The sequence below is a fragment of the Tenrec ecaudatus genome, chromosome 10 (genome assembly GCF_050624435.1).
Source record: "Tenrec ecaudatus isolate mTenEca1 chromosome 10, mTenEca1.hap1, whole genome shotgun sequence".
NCBI classification, from domain to species: Eukaryota; Metazoa; Chordata; class Mammalia; order Afrosoricida; family Tenrecidae; genus Tenrec; species Tenrec ecaudatus.
Genome location: NC_134539.1, coordinates 122631746 through 122653915, shown reverse-complemented (window position 1 = coordinate 122653915; position 22170 = coordinate 122631746). Strand labels below are relative to the sequence as shown.

At 39.1% G+C, this 22170-nt stretch overlaps 1 protein-coding gene across 1 annotated transcript in view; it reads left to right on the top strand.

Annotated features, from left to right (window-relative positions):
• The window catches only part of VMP1 (vacuole membrane protein 1), a 110519-nt gene that overhangs the window by 75115 nt on the left and 13234 nt on the right, over positions 1–22170 (top strand). Inside the window, exons 8-10 of the mRNA XM_075561503.1 lie at positions 3102–3182; positions 9008–9124; positions 14061–14122. Coding sequence (XP_075417618.1) covers positions 3102–3182; positions 9008–9124; positions 14061–14122 — 260 coding nt within the window. The remainder of the gene's footprint in view (positions 1–3101; positions 3183–9007; positions 9125–14060; positions 14123–22170) is intronic.

Sequence of the window (22170 nt, the reverse complement as noted above, 5' to 3'; positions counted from 1 at the left end):
ACAGTTCAACCCCTCAGGACCATTAATGAGAGGAGCAATACCAGTAGGGGAAGGGGAAACTGATCACAAGGATCTACATATCACCCCCTCCCAGGGGGACGGACCACAGAAAATTGGGTGAAGGGAGATATCGGACAATGTAAGACATGAAAAAAAAATTATAAATTATCAAGGGTTTCTGAAAGAGGGAGGGGGAGCAATGAGCTGATACCAAGGGTTCAAGTAGAAAGAAAATGTTTTGAGAATGATGATGGCAACAAATGTACAAATGTGCTTGACACAATGGATGTATGTGTGGATTGTTGTACACGCAACCAATAAAATTATTTTACCCCCAAAAAAGAAAAAAAGTTCTAAAATTGATTGTGGTAATGATTGGACAATCCTTCTTGATATGAGTGAACTATTGTTTGATATGTGTATTAGGTGCCAATACAACTGTTTACAAAATTTTAAAAAATTAAAACAATTTAGAATTGGCTCTTGGGTACTGTCATCTATATTCATTATTGTGATAACTTGCTAGTTTTATTTAGCGAAGTGTTTCTTACATAGGAATACACAGTTCTTGTGTGGATTCGAGACACTTGCTGTTCTACTTCTGTGAAGTCCCATAAACTATGGTAGTTAAAGTAGGAGCTTTCCCTAGATTTTCCTTTTTGTCTTTGAGCTTCTGACCTTTTGATAAGATTATTGTCTGGAGGTGGTGGAAGGGAGTGGGCTGGGGAGGGGAGGAGAAGAGCTGATACCAGGGCTCAATAGAAAGTAAATGTCTAGAAAAGAATGATGGCAACATATGTACAAATAATCTTGATATAATTGATGTATGGATTGTTATAAGAGTTATAAGAGCAACCCAATGAATGATATTTTAATTAAAAATGATTATTGTCTATTAGAGCATTGTACTAGAGAGTTGCTGAAAGGATCAGTTATCAGGCATCAAAGAACAAAAAAGTCATATTGTGTTCTCACCTCCCTGATACGACCGCTGAAGACAAATGGGTACATAAGCAAATGTGGCAAAGAAAGCTGATGGTGCTAGGCTATCAAAGGATATAGCGTCTGGGGTCTTAAAGGCTTGAAGGTAAACAAGCGGCCATCTAGCTCAGAAGCAACAAAGCCCACATGGAAGAAGCACACCAGCTTGGGCAATCACAAGGTGTCAAGGGATCAGGTATCAAGCATCATCAGAACAAAAAAATCTTACCATAGTGAATGTGCAAAAGGGGGGGGGGTGCGAAATGGAGACCCAAAGCCCATTTGTAGGCCACTGGACAACCCTTACAGAAGGGTCTTGGGGAGGAGACGAGACGGTCAGAGTGCAATGTAGCAACAATGAAAAATACAACTTTCCTCTAGTTCCTAAATGCTTCCTTCCCACCCCACCCCCCACTGTCATGATCCAAATCCTACCTTGCAAGTCTGACTAGACCAGAGGATGTACACTGGTACAGATGGGAACTGGAAACAGGGAAGCCAGGGCGGATGATCCCCTCAGGAGCAGTGGAGTGAGTGGCGATACTGGGAGAGCATAGGGAGGGTAAGTTGGAAAGGGGGAACGGATTACAAGGATCTACATGTGCCCTCCTCCCTGGGTTATAGGCAACAGAAAAGTGGGGGAAGGGAGACGTGGGACAGAGCAAGATATGACAAAATAATAATTTATAAATTATCCAGGGTTAATGTGGGTAGTGGGGAGGGAGGGGGAAAAAATGAGGACCTGATGCTAGGGACTTAGGTGGAGAGCAAATGTTTTGAGAATGATGAGGGCAACAAATGCTTTATGCAATTGATGTACGTATGGATTGTGATAGGAGTTGTATGAGCCCCTAATAAAATGATTTAAAAAATTTTTAAGATGTTCATTTATAAGCTGATTTTTGTCCCCCTTAACAACTGTTTTCAGTAGAATTTTGCTTAGAGTATACAACCCTTTAAAACAGAGAAAGATTTAGAGTCCAATTTCAGATTGCAACTTGTGAAGGAAATATTTATATATAGTGAAATAAAAAAATCACTGATTTCAAGGCCCCATTTTTTTTCTTCTGAAGAATCCTGGTAGCCCAGTTGTTAAGCCTCTAACTCACCAAAATGTCAGTACTTCCACCCAGCAGCTCCTCCACTGGGGAAAGATGTAGTGGTCAGTTTCCATAAAGATGGAAGCCTTGGAAACCCTGTAGGGCAGTTCTACTCTGTGTGGTGTAGTTGCTATCAAATGTAGAATGAAGCTTTAAAAAGGCTGTGGGAAAATTTCATTATCTTTTAATTCAATTTTTTCACTAACTTTTTGAAGCCCTCTCGTGGTCCGTCCCTTAATAATATAACCATAAACATCAACTCTTATCTAGGATATCATTTTTGCCTTAGATATACAGATTGCATATGAGAATATCTTCTGTGTGTATATACTATAGGGTTTTTTGAACGTGGGGGTACTGTTTTGCTGTTTAGCTAATGAATGATCAAAACGAATAAACACTCCAAACTCACTGCCATGGAGTTGATGGGAACTGATAGCAACCCTATAGGACAGGGTGGAACTGCCTCTGAGTTTCCGAGACTGCCACTGTTTAATTCCAGAAAGGCCCATCTTTCCCAGATCGGCTGGTGGTTTTGAAGAGCTCACCTTGCAGTTGGCAGCCCAATGTATCACCACTACGCCACCACGGCTCCTACATTAGGATAATAGTCGTCTATCTCCAGAGATATTTTTATTAGTGACACATGGTTTCCTACTCTGATATTAATGGGGGACTAAGCCTAGCAAGTTACGGAAGGAAAAAAAGAGATTTGGTAAACTAGTATTTCTAAAACAATTGAATTGGTTTGTGATACTTTCCTTCAAGAGCAAACCCTAAATATATAGGGACATTTGAGCTTATTCTTGAAATGTGATAAAGGTTTAACTTTAAAGATGTAACAATCTACCTTTATTTTCCTTGGATATTTTTCTGTGAACAATTTGATATGACTGATAATCATGCAATTTATTTAAAGAATTGCCTTCAGGTTGTGAGATATTTCATGTTATAAACTACAGTGCACCTCTGTTCTTCCTTGGACTTTCATTAAGGTTTTGGAATCTTCCTTTTACACAGGACTTTGCCTCCCGAGCGAAACTGGCAGTTCAAAATCTAGTACAGAAGGTTGGATTTTTTGGAATTTTGGCCTGTGCTTCAGTAAGTAAATTGTATTAAAAGTGAGACATTTTAAGAAATATATGTGTGTGTGGTGTTTATATATGATGTTTTTAGTATGTTTTTGATGCCATTTGTTTATAAAAGACAGACTGCAAAATGAAAAGTGCTACCACTTTTATTGGGTATGTAGTTTTGCCAAACATCAACTTACTTATAAATGAGCTTATTTTTATGTTGGATAGGTTTATTTTTTATTTATATTGATTTTTAAGTAAATCATTATGCAATAATGAATTGAGATCTAAATTGATTTATTTTGAAAGAGCAAGAAAGAAAAATCCAGATTTCCCATGAAAACTTTATTAGGAAATGCATTTATCCAAGTAATGGATAGGACTTCATTCTTTCCACAGAGTTGTACATGGGTAGGATTTTTTCTAAGGTTCAAGGAAGAACTTACATGAAACCTGTGTTAAGTGACTTTCATTCTTGGCTGAGTAATGGAAACGTACATCCGTGGCTATGTTAAAGATGTCATTGGCTACAGATCACTGAGAAGCCAGTGATGTTTAAGCCTTGGTGGCATATATTTTAGATTTGTAAAATTGGCCTTCCTTGAGGAGTCAGTGCCCATCTCCTTATTTAGCATAATGAAGGCATATTTAAGGTTGAACACTTTAATCAACGTTTTTCTTTTTCAGTCTGACCACAATTGGCGACAATAACCAAGTACCTCGTTGATAGAATATAAGCCATATCATAAGAAAAATTCATAAAATTGTTGTCTAGTGATACACAGCACCTTGCCACCCTTACGCACTAGAACGTGATACATCTTGAGTGTCCCACCCCAGCAAAAGCTAATGACCAAAAAAAACTCATTGTTTTGTTGTTTTTGACTTCCCTTGTTGTTTTATTTGACTTTGCCTGTTTTTTTGCACTTATTGTTGTATCTGCATGTTTATCTAGATAAGACAGGCAGGGTAAATAATTCGGAGATGGAAAGAATGGGACCAGTGGCTCTGGGGGGATTGTGGGAGAAGGGGAGGTGAGAGAAAGGAAGGAGGGGAGCGGCCAACCCAGAGATAAGGGATTAACTAACTCAATGGAAGGAGTGTCCTAGGAGGCCTAGTGGGGCTTAGTCAAGGGCAATGTAGCAGCAAGGGATTACTAAACCTGAATGAAGACCAAACATGATGGTGGGATAAGAGGGAAGTAAAAAGGAAATAGAGGAAAGAACCAGAAGGCAAAAGACATTTAGAGAGGCCTAAATATAGGCATGCACATATGTAAATATATATATATATATATATATATATATATATATATATATATATATATATATTTATATATATAATGAGAGGAGAATAGAACTATATACTTATATCTATATGTTAACAATTAAGGTTGCAAATGGACATTGGGCTCAACTCAAGTACTCCCTTAACACAAGAACTCTTTATTCTAACACTCTGGCATTCTGTGATGCTCACCTTCCCTACACGATTGCTAAAGACAAAATGGGTGCATGAGCAAATATGGTGAAGTAAGCTGATGGTGCCCAGCTATCAAAAGAAAAACATCTGGCATCTTAAAGGGTTGAAGGTAATTAAGCGGCCATCTAGGTCAGAAGCAACAAAGCCCACATGGAAGAAACACACCAGCCTGTATGATCATGTGTCAATGGGATCAGGTATCAAAGAACAAAAAAATCATATCATTGTGAATGAGGGGGAGTGCGGAGTGGAGACCCAAATCCCATCTATAGGTAACTGGACATTCCCTTACAGAAAGGTTGCGGAGAGGAGACGAGCCAGTCAGGGTGCAGATTAGCAATGATGAAACATACAACTTTCCTCTAGCTCTTCGGTACTTCCTTCACCCCACTGTCATCACCTCAATTCTACCTTACAGATCAGATTAGACTAGAATATGCACACTACCACAGATAAGAGCCCACAACACGGGATCCAGGATAGATAAACCCCTCAGGGCCAACAAGGAGAGTAGAGATACCAGGAGGATTAGGGGAGGGTGGGGGGAGAAACGGGGGATCAATTACAAGGATCAACCTAGAACCACCTCCCAGGGGGACAAATAATGGAAAAGTGAGTGAGGGGTGACAGGATGATGTAAGATGTGGAAATAATAATCTATAACATCATGGGTTTGTGAGGGGGGTAGGGAGGGAGAAGAAACGGGAACGGATATCGGGCTCAAGCGGGAAGAGAATGCTTTGAAAATGATGATGGCAGTATATGTGCAAATGTACTTGACACACTGGGTGAATGTATGGCTTGTGATAAGAGATGTAAGAGCCCCCAATAAAAGTATTTTTTAATGTCACAGCAGGCCTTTGTAGTCTTTTTTTTTTTAAACATTTTATTAGGGGCTCACACAACTCTTAATCACAATCCATACATATACATACATCAATTGTATAAAGCACATCTTTACATTCTTTGCCCTAATCATTTTCAAAGCATTTGCTCTCCACTTAAGCCCTTTGCATCAGGTCCTCTTTTTTTTCCCCCTCCCTCCCTGCTCCCTCATGAGCCCTTGATAATTTTAGATTGCTATTTTGTGCCTTTGTAGTCTTAACAACCTTGGGTTCATCAAATAGTTATACTTCCTTGTTAGGTATGTAAATGTATTAGGTTGCTCTTAGAGCCCCGTTCTCTCTTTTTTTCCAATGGAGCAATCCAGTTTTTCTTGTAACGGGCCATTTAAGATTAATCTATGGAGAGTGGCTAGCATAGTCTCTAGACCGTAAATGCTCAAAAGCTACCCAGATTTTTCATTGTGATTGGTCATCTTTGTCGACCACTGTACAGTGTGACTCACAAAGTGTAGACGATCTGTTGCCTCTCTGGGAGCTTGAGCCAAGTGAGAAAGATCATTGAAATGCAGTGATAAGTAAATAGTACTATATAAACCCCTGAGAATGGAACTGAGCTGAGGAGCCAAATGGATTAGGAGCTAAGGGTGGAGGCTCAAGACCCACACTTCCTGTTATACTACTGCCCTTGGCAAGTAACTTGTCGTACTTTTTTTTTTCTAAACCATCTTATTGGGTGCTATTATAGATATCATTTCATAGTTCCATCACATTAGGTAGTATGAAAAAACTGTTACTAGCGGGGAGCGGGGAGGGAGGGGAAAAAAAGAGGACCTGATGCAAAGGGCTTAAGTGGAGAGCAAATGCTTTGAAAATGATTAGGGCAAAGAATGTACGGATGTGCTTTATAAAATTGATGTATGTGTATGTATGGATTGTGATAAGAGTTGTATGAGCCCCTAATAAAATGTAAAAAAGAAAAATCATCAAAAAAAACAAACAAAAAAACTACTGTTGTTTCAATACACTTTCTTTGTTCTTGAACTCCTTGAGATCAGGTCCCCCATCTCACTTTTTAACTTATGGATCTCACTTTTTTCATCTGTAAAATGGGCGCAATGATGCCAGACAATGTTATGGGTAATAAGTGAGTTAATGCATGTTGTGAGTGAAAAACTATTAAAAGGTTTAGAACCAGTCATGACCAACAACGTGAGCCTCTAATAGCAGAACTCTTAAGATTATAGGTGATACAGACTTGCAAAATGCTGGTGATGGTGGCGCTGCCGAGGCTGTGAACGTTACAGGTCAAAGCCCTAGAATAACCGACTGGGAAGGAACACAGGAGCTCTTTCAGGACCCTGATGCATGACATTAGATTATTGCCCAGACTGAAGAACGACAGACATTCAAAGTGGCATGGTCAGCTGCCAGGCACCGCCGTTTTTAGATTTGGTTGCTATGCGACTTGCACACTACCCTTGTTTTCTAAGAGGAGATTAAGTTTCCAGCAAGGCTTTACCCCATAACTCTTTCTAGTTCTGGTTAGCATTCCTCTTCCCCCACTCTAAAATTCAGATATGTTTCAGTGTCACTCTGATGTCCCTGACTGACCCAGGCTAAGTTGGTTTGAAGCCCTTTTGTAATTCCAACTCCTAGGTAAAGCAATAGATCCCTTAGGAAGAAAGTACTTGATAGTTCAAAGTACTCAATGGGATTTTATTATTACTGGGGGTAATGCAAATAAAGCTAAAAGCCATTCCCACTGCTGTCAAGTTTATTCTGACTCATAGGACTCTTTAACACAGACTAGAACTGCCCCTTAGGATTCCCTTGCAGACTGCCGCTTATGGCTCCCATTGAGCAGGTAGTGGGTTAGAAACTATTAGTCTTTTGGTTAGCGTCTGAGAACTTTAAGCGCTGTGCTACAAGGGTACTTTATAATGCAGTTATCCAGGAAAATTTGCTTTACCTTTGACTTTATAAGGTAAAATCGTGGCTCCCTTTGTCATTCTTCTATCCTAACTACAAGAAGTCCAATTTTTGTACTAACTACTACTTATATACAATAGGGATAGCTAATATTTAACATAAATTGATGAGTTAATGCTAAGAAATTTATAATACTTAATTTCTACATACTTGGTTTAAGATTAAAAGGAGGTTTGGTTTATAAGTTATTTGAATATAAACACAAATTAAGATTAAAAACTTAGTTGAGGGACATCTCAAAGCAGCTACATAGATTTGTTAAATCTGTTCACACTTTTTGAAAGTTTGAAAATGAAGCTATACCAATCAATTGACTTTTAAAGAGTTCAGCTAACTGCCACAAGGGCAGAATACTTCTGTGTGAGAAAATTGGTTGAAGTGGTTCAAAAGCACCTTGTGGTTTCTTTGCATTTTATATGAAATAGTTTCTTGGCATTCTTGAAATGTGGAGATATTCACAAAGGGTATTTGCTGTGAATCACTTCTTTGTCTGGGACTGAATATTCAAAACATCTGAATCTCTGTGGTCTCATATTTCCACATTTGATTTTCTTTCTAAAAGTTGTCACAAGGCTTTGGGTTCACATATGAAAATGCAAATAATGATTTTTTTTCCTTAAAAATGAAAGCACAGACAAAATGTGTATGAATTTAAATAAAAAGCATCTCTACCTATAAATGTATTCATTGATTTTAAAGATTATTTGCTGGGAAAGGGGTGGGGCAAGAAAAATGAGCTGCTAATTCCAGGAACCCAAGCGGAGAGCGAGAGTTTAAAGAGTGATGGGGGCGACAGGTGTATAGGTGTGCTTTACACAATTGATGTATGTGTGGATTGTGATAGGAGTTGTATGAATCCCAATAAAATGATTTTTTTAAGTAATAAATCATTTTAAAGTCCTAAATTCAGGGAGAGATGTTGTGTATATGGATTGGAAGACTCAGTATTAAACACGTCAGTTCTCCCCCAAATTATACATTGCATTAATAAAATTCTTAGTTTAAAAAAAAAAGATTGCTTGCTAAAAAAGATGTGAATATCTTCTAGATATAATTGCTTCTTTTTAAAGGTTTTAGAACCTGAATTGGTTGAATTGATTCAGAACCTACTGAATTAAACTTAAGGCACTCTTCATACCTTACCTTATGTTCCATACTACCAAATACAGCCAGATATCTGCGATGGGATTAAACTCCTAAGGTGGGTTTATCCAGCTCTCTATAACCTTAGAAAATTGGGGGATTAACCATACATGATGTAAGCAGAATGCAGTTGGGTTGCAATGAGCAAGTAGAACAGTCCCTGAAATGAATGCGGTCCTTTTATTTTCAAGGTTCTTCTTAAAGACAAAGTAGGATAGTTGCTTAACCACATTCTGAATAGTGTCTGAGTGACCAGGGAACCCATGCATTTCTTTTACAATGTAAAAGTGGCTTCAAGCAGGTGCCCCATACCAGTAGACAGTAGACTAAAATTAATATTATTTTGTTTAGGTATAGAAATACATTTTTATAATATTTTCCTTCTTTTTAGATTCCAAATCCTCTATTTGATCTTGCTGGAATAACATGTGGACACTTTCTCGTCCCTTTTTGGACTTTCTTTGGTGCAACTCTGATTGGAAAAGCAATCATTAAAATGCATATCCAGGTAATTATGCCATCTGCTTTCTTATTGATGATGAACTGAAATATATTTCATTTCAAGATATTGCTTCTTCTTTGGGTTGATAGCTTGCTTAGGTTTTGAAGACGTATTCAAGCATGGGACATCATGTGGAGCCATGTGAATTCCCTGTTAGAAAATTGGATTCCCTTATTGTTTTTCTCCTTGTGTTCTTTCCCTTTCCCTTCCTTACTTCCTGCCTGCCTTCTCTTTCTTTCTTATTTTATGAAACTACTAAGCCAAATTTTTACCAACCAAAAATACTGTTCCTGTGTAGGAAAAAGTGCACCATTTTCTCATGCATAGTCAACAGGTAATAAAATTATGTTTCTAAAAGAATGTCACCTCAGAGAAGAATGATTTTCTTTCACATACCCTATATGTGGCACCAGTATTCTTTACCGAAAACCAGCCAGATGTTCGTGAGGGAGAATGAGGAAGAACAGGGTCCCTGAAGGGGGTGAGGAGATGTGGCTTGTGGTTAGAGAAGTGAGAATTTGCTGGTGCTGTAAAGTCTTTCTTATCAAAGCTTTGAAGATAACTGTGTATGTGCTTAATAAAGGAAAGAAAAGAGGGACTATGGACTTAAATGAAGGAAGGTAGATCTGTGTTTCCAGGACTGAGATACGAATTCTGTTGTTCTAAGGGACAAGTCTCATTAGAATACAATAAAGTTATTCTGGAAGGAATTTGCTTTGAAACTGTGAGGTGTTCAAGAAAGATACTCATTAAAGAAAAGGTAGGAACAGCCAAGTAATCTCTCTGGCCTGGTATGATCATCCCCTTCATAATTAAAAGCATGTCCATGACCAAGTGTCTTTATACCTCTCAAACTTCAACTGCTTCCCTGCAAAGTAGATGCTTTAGATTTTGGATTTACTGACTGGAGACCCTGCTGTATTATTCCACCATAATAATTCAAAGATATCTCTTTCTTCCTTCAGAGAGTATATTTTTCATCACTGAGAGCCTGGGAACTATCATTAGTTCATTGGGGTCCCTCAATAACAGATTTTTAATTCTTGCTGCTTGTACCAAGAGCTTCTCTGGAACTCCATAAAGTTGATGCACTCTGCTATGTACTGCTCAAACGTAGTAACTGTCTATAAATTTATTATGTTAGAGCTATCCTTAAAAAAAACTACCTCTGGCGATAATGTATGTAACCTATGTGACCTTTCATTTCAGATGATTAAAAATTGGTGGATTTCTCAATATTCTCATTAGTTTATTTTAAATTACGATAACGCTAGCTTATTTTGTATGATACTTCAAAGTACAAAGCCCTTAGCACAAGATATGCCATGTGATTTGCTTATGATAATCCTGGTATAAAGGAATTAATTACCCCATCCATCTTTGTAAATATGAAACTTTTAAAAAGAGCTTAATAAATAAGTTGCTTGCAAAGGACATTTATAGAGGTCTAAATAAAGGCATGTACATATGGAAATATATATGAGGATGGGGAAATAGATCTATGTGCCTATATTTATAGGTTTAGTATTAAGGTAGCAGGAGGACATTGGGTCTCCACTGAAGTACCCCCTCAATGCAAGAATACTTTCTTCTATTAAATTGGCATTCTATAATGCTCACCTTCCTGATACAATCGCTGAAGACAAAGCAGGTGAATAAGCAAATGTGGTGAAGAAAGGTGATGGTGCCCAGCTATCAAAAGATATTTAGCGTCTGGGGTCTTAAAGGCTTGAAGGTAAACAAGTGGCCATCTAGTCCAGAAGTAAAAAAGCCCACATGGAAGAAGCACACCAGCATTTACAATCACAAGGTGTCAAAGGGATCAGGTATCAGGCATCAGCAGAACAAAAAATCATATAATTGTGAATGGGATGGGGGGTGCGGAGTGGAGACCCAAATCCCATTTGTAGGCCACTGGACATCCCCTTACATAACGGTCTCAGGGAGGAGACGAGCCAGCCAGGATGTGATGTAGCAACGATGAAACATACAACCTTCCTCAAGTTCTAGTTCCTAAATGCTTCCTCCCTCTCCTCTGCCCCCCACCCCCACTATCATGATCCCAATTCTACCTCACTAATTTGGCTAGACCAGAGGATGTACACTGGTATAGATAGGAAGTGGAAACAGGGAATCCAGGGCAGATGATCCCTTCAGGACCAGTGGTGAGAGTGGTGATACTGGGAGGGTAGAGTGAGGGTTGGTTAGAAAGGGGGAACCGATTACAAGGATCTACATATAACCTCCTCCCTGGGGAATGGACAACAGAAAATTGGGTGAAGGGAGACATCAGACAGGGAAAGATATGACAAAAAAGTAAGTTGCTTGGAAGAGTAGTTAGGCGTTTAAGACTACCAGCTGTGAAACGTTTGGCAGTCAAAGTCTGCCCTGAGGTACCTTCACAGAAAATCTCAGAGAGGGACTTCTGAAAAATCAGCCACTAGGCAAAAAATAAAAGCAGTTAACAGCTGGAGCTTGAACCCCAAGTCTTTTGTGTTCAAGTTCAATGTTCATTACAATCTTTTGCCTTCATAATTCTAAGTTATTTATGTTTATGGAAATTAATTTGTTTAATGACTTGTTCTCAGGAAGCATGGACTCAGTGGTAGTGAGTTTGGATTTGATTTTAGGTCATTTATATTATCTCATTGTCAGGAAAGGGTTATGAGGTTGGTGATAGTTCATAGTCCATAGGCAAGGGGAGTGGGTATGTGTAAGTAAAATGAGATACTGAAGACCTTGAGATTCATACTGCGCTCTGTAAAAGCGAACACTCTCTCCATGGGTCTGAGGGGTGGGGAGCCAAGAGCCTTTTATGTCACTGAAGGGACAGAATCTGAGCTCCTTTACTACATTGAGACCACGGCGTACGTTTACTCTGCTCCACTGTACCTTTAGTAGCATGCTGCGTCGCTTGATAGACCTCCAGATGTAACCTAGGCAACAAACATGGCCCATTCCTTGGATGAGCAATTTTTAGTGAATATAAAAGCATTTAATCATTTATGAAGTAGTAATGCAGGGAGAGACCACACACGTGCTTTTCTGTATTCTGATAAACCTGCTTTCTTCTAGTTGTGTGTTTTCCCTTTTCCTCTACAGATAAGCTTCCTTGGTTAACATTGATGCTTTATTACTGTCTTTGAAGCTTCCTCTTAGAATTTCAAATCAAATCAATCTCCCTACAGGGGATTGCATTACATAGGGATTTTCCCTTCTCCTTTTCCCACTGGACAGGTTCGTATCTTCTGCCTATAGAAAGACCCTTAAAGACAATGAATGCCCTTCTCCCAGATACTAAAAAGAGAAGTTGATAATTTTCTTGTAGTAGATGGTTCTTAGCTATTGCCTCCCTTACCCTTTCTCTCTGCCACCTGACATGTGCGTTCAGATACAGGAATAAATGCTTCTTGAGGGCAGGGATTTTTTTTCTTTTAGTTCACTAAGACATAAAATAGTTTTGACTCAGTTCTATGTACTAAATCAGCAGTTCTCAACCTGTGGGTTGTGACCCCTTTGAGGGTTGGACCACTCTTTCACAGGGGTCGCCTGATTCTTAACAGTAGTAAAATTGTAGTTATGAAGTAGCAATGAAAACAATTTTATGGTTGAGGGGTCACCACCACATGAACTTTATGAAAGGTCACAGCATCAGGAAGGTGGAGGACCACTGACAGGTGGTCAAGTGGGCTATGCGTTTAGTTGCTTTGTTAGAATGGCCATTCAGATGTGCATCTTGAAAGACTGTGTCTTCCATGCATGTCTGTCACATTTGGTCTTGTCCATCTCAGTGGATTTTCAAGCTGTGAATCTAAAGGAAAATCTAGTTTTGTTTGTGAGCAATGAAATTGTGCAATTATCTGGACATTGACTTATTTTTAATGTTAGGAAATGATGGCAGGGAAAGCTCGTGGTGGTGAAATCATGGAAAGCCAAAACCATTAGCTTTGTTTATTAGTTAAAGATTTATAGCTCCAAGTAACTGGCTTTTAATATGATACTTGAAGGACCCCTTGCTAATGCTTTCCTCCTTAAGTGATCAGTATTTAGTTCATAGTCCTGTTAACATCATGATCTTCATAGTTTATGAAACCATTTTCCATTTTATATCTGTTTGACATGACACTTCATGAGCTTACTTTTTCCTTGAGATAGCCAAGTAATCTTTTTCTAATTAAAAGATATGTTTAAAGAGCACCAAAAAGTACAGTGAACTTTTAAATTTTAGTCTCTGCCCGTGTATACATCCATTATGTAGCTGGCAGCATTGCTGTTGGGCTTAGGATATTGCTTAAGAAAATGTCATTATCAGGTTTTTCCCTTACTGCTTTCAAAACCTCAAACTCACTGGCATTGAGTCAACTCTGACTAATAGCGCCCCTATAGTCCAGGGTAGAATGGACCGTGTGACTCTGGCAGAGTAATTCTTTACAGAAGTAGAAAGCCTCGTTAGCCTAATCACTTTTCTGAAATCCACAGCGGGCTGCTTTCTCTAGAGGTCTTCCATGAAGTTGACCATTGTTTTGAGACCTCAGGATTAGATACAGCTTAGCCCCTGTCATCAGGATGATCAGCTTTAATTTTAGTGATGGGGAGCTACATGGGAACCCCTGACCCATGGCCTTAGTTGTACACACCATTCTCAGATACAGAAAATATGTGGGGGAAAAAGAAAATATGTGGAATGTCCACAATTCCCTCCCAGTTTTGGTTTTCATGACTCATATTTTCCCTCAGACATAGTCTGTGTCCTACTAAGACTGGAACTATGCTTGGGAAAAACGGATCCAGAATACGAAGTAGGTAGGATTTGTGACTCAAATAACACCATTTATTTTATTTTTCAGTACTTTAAAAAAGTTTAATAGACTATTGATATAACTATTTAATATATAGATATATAAGAGTAACTATTTTAACTGGATTTTTTCATTTCTTACAGAAAATCTTCGTTATAATCACATTCAGCAAACATATAGTGGAGCAGATGGTGGCTTTCATAGGGTGAGTAATTCTTTAAAGAATTAATATTAATGTCATCACCGTTTGAGTGGAAAGAACTGAAGAATGAACCAGAGTAGACTCTCCATGATAGCTCTTTATTTTTGAGAAGCAAAGAGCTATCATGAAAATTCTGCTCTGAACCAGTCAGCTATATGAAACCGAACAGGCAGCATTTGCTACAAGCCAAAATGAGAGTACAAGGCGGGATAAAACAGTGGGACTGGGGGGGACTGCTAACATTATGGGGGATAGCACCCAATGTCCCAGAACAATTTGTGAATGACTCTCTAGCTCTTCCGATGAATTTTCTTTATTTTAAAAGCACATATTTATCATTATTGTTTAATAGTGCTCTAATACAATGTTAAGGATTTTGACCAAAATTATATACCAGGTACAAAATCGCATTTAATTTAAATATAAATATCATCTCAAATTGAAATACTTAATGAAACATTACATAATGTACAAACATCTTGAGATGGGATGATAAATAGATAGTATTACCAAAACTTGTCCATTGCTAGCCTGTTATTTCACTAGAGAAAATTGGACCATTTTTAAAGAATAAACCCTTTAAAGCTTTTACTTTCCAGTGTTTCATTTTAGTAGTTAGACCAGTTTTAACATAAGTTTCAAATGGTAATGCCACAATCTATGAATTCACATCGAAGGTTAAGTTTTTAAAGAGTAAAATATTTTCACTTTTGTTCTGCAAGTTGCTTTTAAGCTGATACAGATCTAGGTTAAAATTAAACAAAGAGCATCTCAACTTCAGCTCTTCCACCTTTGGTTTGGTACACTCTTAAATGAAAAGTAAACCTCTGACCTCTAAACATTGAATAGAAATAGCATATATGAAGGTTTGTTTTTTAAGTTTTAAAAATGCTAGCTTTACTTAACTCTACTGTCATTTTCCATCTAAGGTTGAAAGTTAATTTGATTTACTAAACAAAATAGTGGTCTTGTCTTTACTATTTCATGGAAATAAATGTCTTTCTTAACAAGCTGGTGCTGCTGCCTCTAAACTGGACCACTTTGATGTAGGAATGAGTTTGAGCGTGCACTTCACCATCAACCCTGATCTGAGAGAGTTAGTTCTTACAGCGTGACCCTGCTCACTGCTTGCCCTCATGAAGTGACCTCTGAAGATAGGACGCTATAGCAAAATGTGTGAAGAAATCAGATGGTGTCCGGCCATCAGAAAGAATACCGGCTGGGGTTTTAAAGGCATATCTTAAAATGAACAGCCATCCAAGTGAGGTGTCAGCTAAGTCCACGTGGAAAGAGCATACCAGCCCTTATAACCCAAGGACTGTAAATAATAAAATCCAAGACCAGAGAAGGAAATTATAGTAGAGATTAAATTCAAGCACCCCCTTTGCAGAAGGCTAGATGACAGTGGAAAACCCAAAATCCCTTTGTCAGGTCTGCTGGTGGATTAAACTCCCAATGCCTCAGACCATTGATTTGGGATGTGAGTAATCTTGCCCTTAGGCAGAGTGCATTTGAAAGTGGATCACTGCAGCTAGGAGGTTAAATTTTGTTTTGACCTTTCTAACTTGTTCTAATTTCTATCATCTTCTGTTTTCTCCTGGACCGAGGTTTTCTGTGTTAAATTTGGTTATAGTTGTTGGGAGTTTCTTGTATGATTTTCTTAATAGACACCCAGGAAAGGTAATCCATAGAGATAGTAACAAGATTAATAGTTGCTTAGGGTTGGAGCAGGGGAGCTAACAATAACGGCCACAGAAGGAAGAAAATGTTCTACAATTGATTGTGGTTATGATTGCATGACTCTTTAAGTCTAATTAAACCTTGAATTGTATGGAGTCACTGTATGTACTCGAGTTTACGCAGACCAGAATATCAGCCAAGGCCCCTAATTTTACCACAAAAACTGTATTAAAAATGTGCTGAAAAACTCAGCTTACACATGAGTATATATGGTATCTACCAATAAAATGTTTTGGGGGGCATGAAAGCAAACCAAAAAAATGAGTTAATAAATAATTACCAGTTTGTGATGAATTTGTGGGTTTTCACAATATGTATAATGTTCACTCTTCATATGATTTATCCTGCAATTAAATAATTTTAATAAGTTGTACCTTTAAATTCAATTTTTAAAAAGATACTGTTCAGCATATACTACATGGAGTCAGTCATTGGCTTTATTACTTCCTAAACTTTTTATGATAAATGTGAACCCTAATTAGCACATTAGGGTTTGTTACTGTAGTTTGAGTTATATTTACAATCTATCTGTAAGTTGCCATGTGTCACATTCAAGAAGCAGAAAGGACTATGACTATGCTTGCCACTTATATTTTAAATACAAGAATGACGCCTGCTCTCGAGAGCATTGCTCTCCCGTAGAGAACTCCTAGTGAGGGACATCCAGGTGGCTCTCACACAAACCACGTTGGAGAATCACAGTGCGCTCAGCACCTTGCGTTCTTCCCTGCTCCCCTCTCTCTACTGAGCACCAATAAACAGAGGTGCTCTGTTTGACCACTGTTTTTGGTTCGTTTCACAGAACGAACAAATAATTCTTCCTTGGAAGAAGCACTGTTGGAATGCTTCTTAGAATGGAGGATGGGGAGACTTTTCTGAAGTAGCATGAAATATTATCGAGAGAAGTTAGCCCTTGCAGAACACCATGCTTTGTCGAAGTAGAGGGTCCAAGAAAACGAGCAGTGCTTCAGTGAGCTACTGTTGACATGGTGGATACAACAGAAGCTCAAAGCATCACCGCAGTGCAGGCCATGCAGGGTGTGTTTTGTCTGGTTGTACATGAGGAACCAACTCAGCGCCACCAAGCAATAGCATCTATCACTCCCACCTGTTTCCACAATGTTTGGAGTGTCTACATTACATTATTCAACTCCTCCACTCATTCATCAACATGCACTTTTACTCCCCTCTAACCTGATCCTTCTTACAGCAAAGTTCCCGTTTTTGAATCTTAATCTGAGTGTGTCACCACAATGTCCTCATCCCCTACTCAGCTCATCATCTTCCTAAAGTCCTTCTCGCTTTCCCATTGCCGCTTGCCCCAAATCATTCTTAATATAAAAACAAAACTACTTTATATGGACTATAAAACCATATTGTCCTTTCGATTTTGGCTAGTATATCCACAGAAAGCTTTACCTGACTATGCCTCACTAACTTAGGAGTTTTTTGGGTTTTTTTGCAGTACTAATTTTTTATTTTTTTATCTTTTTTTATTAATAAATCTTTTTATTAGGGCTCATACAACTCTTATCACAATCCATACATACATCAGTTGAGCAAAGCACCCTTATACATTCATTGCACTCGTCATTCTCAATATTCACCTTCCACTTGGGTTCCTGGAATCAGCTCAGTCACCCTTTTTTTCCCCCTCCCTCCCCGCTCCTCCCTTCCCCCTGGTCCCTTAATAGTTTATAAATAATTATTATATCTTATCTTACACTGCCCGGTATCTCCCCTCTCTCACCTTCCCATTGCCCATCTCCCAGAGAGGAGGTTACACATAGATCTCCAAGATCGGTTCTCCCTTTCTACATCCCCTTCCCTCCCGTTGTCGCCACTCCTACTGCGGGTGTTGAGGGGTTCGTCCGTCCTAGATTCCCTGTTTTTCCAGATACCTACTGCACCGCTGTACATCCTCTGGTCTAACCAAGTCCGCAAGGTAGAATTGGGGTCATGATAATTGGGAGGGGAGGAAGCGTTCAGGAACTAGAGGCAGGTTTTGAGTTTCATTGTTGCTACACTGAACCCTGAGTGACTCATCTCCTCCCCACTACCCCTCTGGAAGGGATGTCCAGCTGTCTACTGATGGGTATTGGGTCCCCATCATTCATTCCCCCTCATTCACGGTGATGTGATTCCCACCCCACCCCCACCTTTGTTGTTTGATAACTTAGGAGTTTTAAAATGATAAGGATTACATGTACATTCACTGTTGTGTCCATGGCATCTTGTGTCATGACTGATACATAGTGGGTGCTCATTAAATAGTCCAAAGAAAGATCTGACCAACAGGACCCCTTCATTGTCTATTAACCTTACCTCAGCGAAGTCTTTTCCAGGTGACACCTAGGTGCTGTTAGGTGCTATCATATCAATTCCAACTCATAGTGACCCAATTGTATAAAGCACATCTGTACATTCTTTGCCCTAATCATTTTCTTTTTTTTTTTTTACATTTTATTAGGGGCTCATACAACTCTTATCACAATCCATACATATACATACATCAATTGTATAAAGCGCATCCGTACATTCTTTGCCCTAATCATTTTCAAAGCATTTGCTCTCCACTTAAGCCCTTTGCATCAGGTCCTCTTTTTTTCCCCCTCCCTCCCCGCTCCCCCCTCCTTCATGAGCCCTTGATAATTTATAGATTGTTATTTTGTCATATCTTGCCCTGTCCAGAGTCTCCCTTCCCCCCTTTCTCCCAGGGAGGAGGTCACATGTGGATCCTTGTAATCAGTTCCCCCTTTCCAACCCACTCACCCTCCACTCTCCCAGCATGCCCCCTCATACCCCTGGTCCTGAAGGTATCATCCACCCTGGATTCCCTGTGCCTCCAGCTCCCATATGCACCAGTGTACAACCTCTGCCCTATCCAGTCCTGCAAGGTAGAATTCGGATTATGGTAGTTGGGAGGAGGAAGCATCCAGGATCTGGGGGAAAGCTGTTTTCTTCATCGGTACTACATCACACCCTGACTGACCCATCTCCTCTCCTCAACCCCTCTATGAGGGGATCTCCAATGGCCGACACATGGACCTTGGGTCTCCACTCTGCGCTTCCCCCTTCATTCACTATGGTGTGTGTGTGTGTGTGTGTGTGTGTGTGTGTGTATATTTTTTTTTGCTATGATGCCTTATACATGGTCCCTTTGGCTCCTCGTGATCGCACAGGCTGGTATGCTTCTTCCATGTGGGCTTTATTGCTTCTGAGCTAGATGGCAGCTTGTTCACCTTCAAGCCTTTAAGACCCCAGACACTATCTCTTTCAATAGCTGGGCACTATCAGCTTTCTTCGCCACATTTACTTATGCACCTGTTTTTCCTCGGTGATCATATCATGGAGGTGTGTAGCCAATGATATGATTTTTTTGTTCTTTGATGCCTGATAACTGATCCCTTTGGGACCACGCGATCATACAGGCTGGTGTGTTCTTCCATGTGGGCTTTGTTGCTTCTGAGCTAGATGGCCACTTGTTTGCCTTCAGGCCTTTAAGACCCAAGTCACTGTCTCTATTGATAGCCGGGCACCATCAGCTTTCTTCGCCACATTTTCTTGTTCACCACTTTGGCTTCAGCAGTTGTGTCAGGAGGGTGAGCATCGTAGAATGCAAATTTAATATAAGAAAGTATTCATGCATTGAGGGAGTGCTTGAGTAGAGGCCCAAGGTCCTTCCGCCACCTTAATACTAAACCTATAAATATAGACACATAGATCTATTTCCCCATCCTCATATATATATTTGCATGTACATGTCTTTGTCTAGACCTCCATGAATGAGTGGCTTCTTTTTCATTGTCAGGTTTGATAGTCTTCTGGCAGCCCATGATACTTATCATAGTCATCAGCAACATTATAATTCAGATGTGTTGCTCTTGTACAAGATTGGAGAATTTTAAGTTCTTGTTGTTTTCTAAATTTCATATCATAATAATAGCACAGCAATTAATTTATGACAAAGGGAAAACAGGCAGGTTGACACACCACATCTATTAGGAAGCTGAACTGAAAGCATTACCTGTAACTTGCTCTGGATGTATTCTGCTTTGGTTGCTAGGTCTCTCATTCACACTAGTAATTCTCACCAGTGGTATACCAATTGCCAGAGTAAGCTAGGACAGTTTGGGGAACAATCTTTCGAAGGATATTTAAAAGCTCTGTACCCATAAATTAAGTAGTCAGTTATCAAGCAGAAAGGACAAAAATCAAGACAAGAAAGGGGAAAAGCAACAGTTCAAATTTAAAATAAAATTACAGTAAGCTTGCAAAAATTGGAGCCTGCATAAGGCAGAAACCCGTCAAAGAAAGGAAATTAAAATATTTTCCACTAAAACAACTTGATGAAAAGATGGTAAGACCACACCCTGCCAACGAAGGAAAACTTACTAGTTCCAGTAAAACAAAGCAGTCACATCAATTTCCAGCTCTAACAGGTTTCACTGATGATACAGTGATTCAGCTGCTGAGAGATTGGCATTTCACGTCTACTAGCTGTTAGCTGGGGAAAGATGTGACTCTGCTCCCATAAAGATTACAATTGAAGCATCAACTCTGAGGAAGAGTTCTACTCCGCCCTCTAGGGTTGCTGTAAGGCCGAATCAATTGAAGGCAAGTGTGATCTTGGTGCATGGCACAATAGACTGAAAAATGAGTCCCTTCAGTAAGAACAGCTAGCGGGTGGCATGGTGGGAACAGTGCAAGCTTTGGACACAACTAATCTAGATTGGAATGTGAATTCTGCCATGAGCATCCCTCCCAACAATATATTCTGAAGGTCTCCTTTGAGTTTAGAAGCATTTTACTGGATTCTCCAGCTCCCTGAAGCTGTGTCCTAGCCTTTTCTCTCACTTTTCACTGAGTAGTTTCCTTTATAGTTCAGGGCACCACTGCCACTGCCAGGCTTTCTTCCTTCCAGTAATCACGTGAAAATGTCTTGTTGACAATATCATACAGTTTAGTTGAAATATGCGCCCATTGTTGAGTCTGCATTCCAGTCGGTGTATGTGAAATTTAAGTATCTGTTGTTTCAAGTTTGATAATGTCTGTCTTTTAAAAGTAATTTTAATATAGGAGGCACTTTGCACATAGTTGTTTTTACTATTTCTGATTATAGCCTTGTATGATGTGTTATTTTTTTCTTCTTGTTTTACTGATAAAATGGACTCCTGGGAGTAATAAATAACTCACTTTTTTCAAAACCAGTAAGTAGTGGAGGTAGAATTCAAAACCCAGATCAATATACTCTAAAGCCCATGTTGATTCTACATGAATAGTAAGCCAAACATATATATTTTTTTTAATTTTATGCACTCATAGCCCCAAAGAAAATCCAGAATGCTTATATTAAATATGTGGTTTCCAAACCCCAACTCCTTCATTCCATTCATATAAAGTTACCATCATCATCATCATCTGGATCACATAGTCTTCGTTCTCTTGTCTTATGTGACTTCATTGCTTCTGCATGGATTTCTAAAAGTATTACATATATATATATATATATGTAAGTCTGTATGTGCTAACTTTTAAAAATATATAATCTTTGTCAATAATATTGTAGTGTGTCACTCCATGTTCATTTTGACTGCTGTATAGTATTCCTTTAGCTAATTACACAACAGTGAATTCACCAGTTTGAGTTGCTAACAGTTTTTGCTGTTTGAGCAAAGCTTCTATGAGCATTCCTTAGTGTAAGAGAGTGATGCAGAGGAAGGAGGAGGATGAAAGGGGCAATGCAAAAGAAAAGGGGAATTAAAGAAAATTGGCATATAAACAAGATACCTTCACTCATAGTTTGGTCTAGGGCCCAACTTAAGCAAAAACATTATATCACAGATGTAGACTTGCTGTTGGCCAGCCCAGGCTCTTCATTTTCCCCAAGTGCAGGCCTCTTGATAGTTGCATCTCTAGTGGGGTCTAGGTTTTACAGGACATTGAGTTCTATACTGAAGACCGGGGGTGGGGGGAGGGGGTGGTCAGGAGAAGGAGAATGACCCTATCCCAAAAGGTTCCCCACTTTTTTTATATAGTGGCTCAATTAAATTTGATACCCCTTTTAAATTTTTTAGTTCCAACATTGTTTATTTATTTTGTTACGACATCTTATATTCTGTTTCCTGTTATGTCCATGGAACTGAAATCAACCTCAGTGTTGGTTAGTGATTTGTTTGTTGTTTGTAGATGTATTTTTCCCATGGAGATAACATCTGGAGAGGATAGAAAGCAATTGTCAGACTAATAGTGTACCTGATAATTGATAGACATAAAATTGATACCTTAAGTATGCCTGTGACCTGTGATAT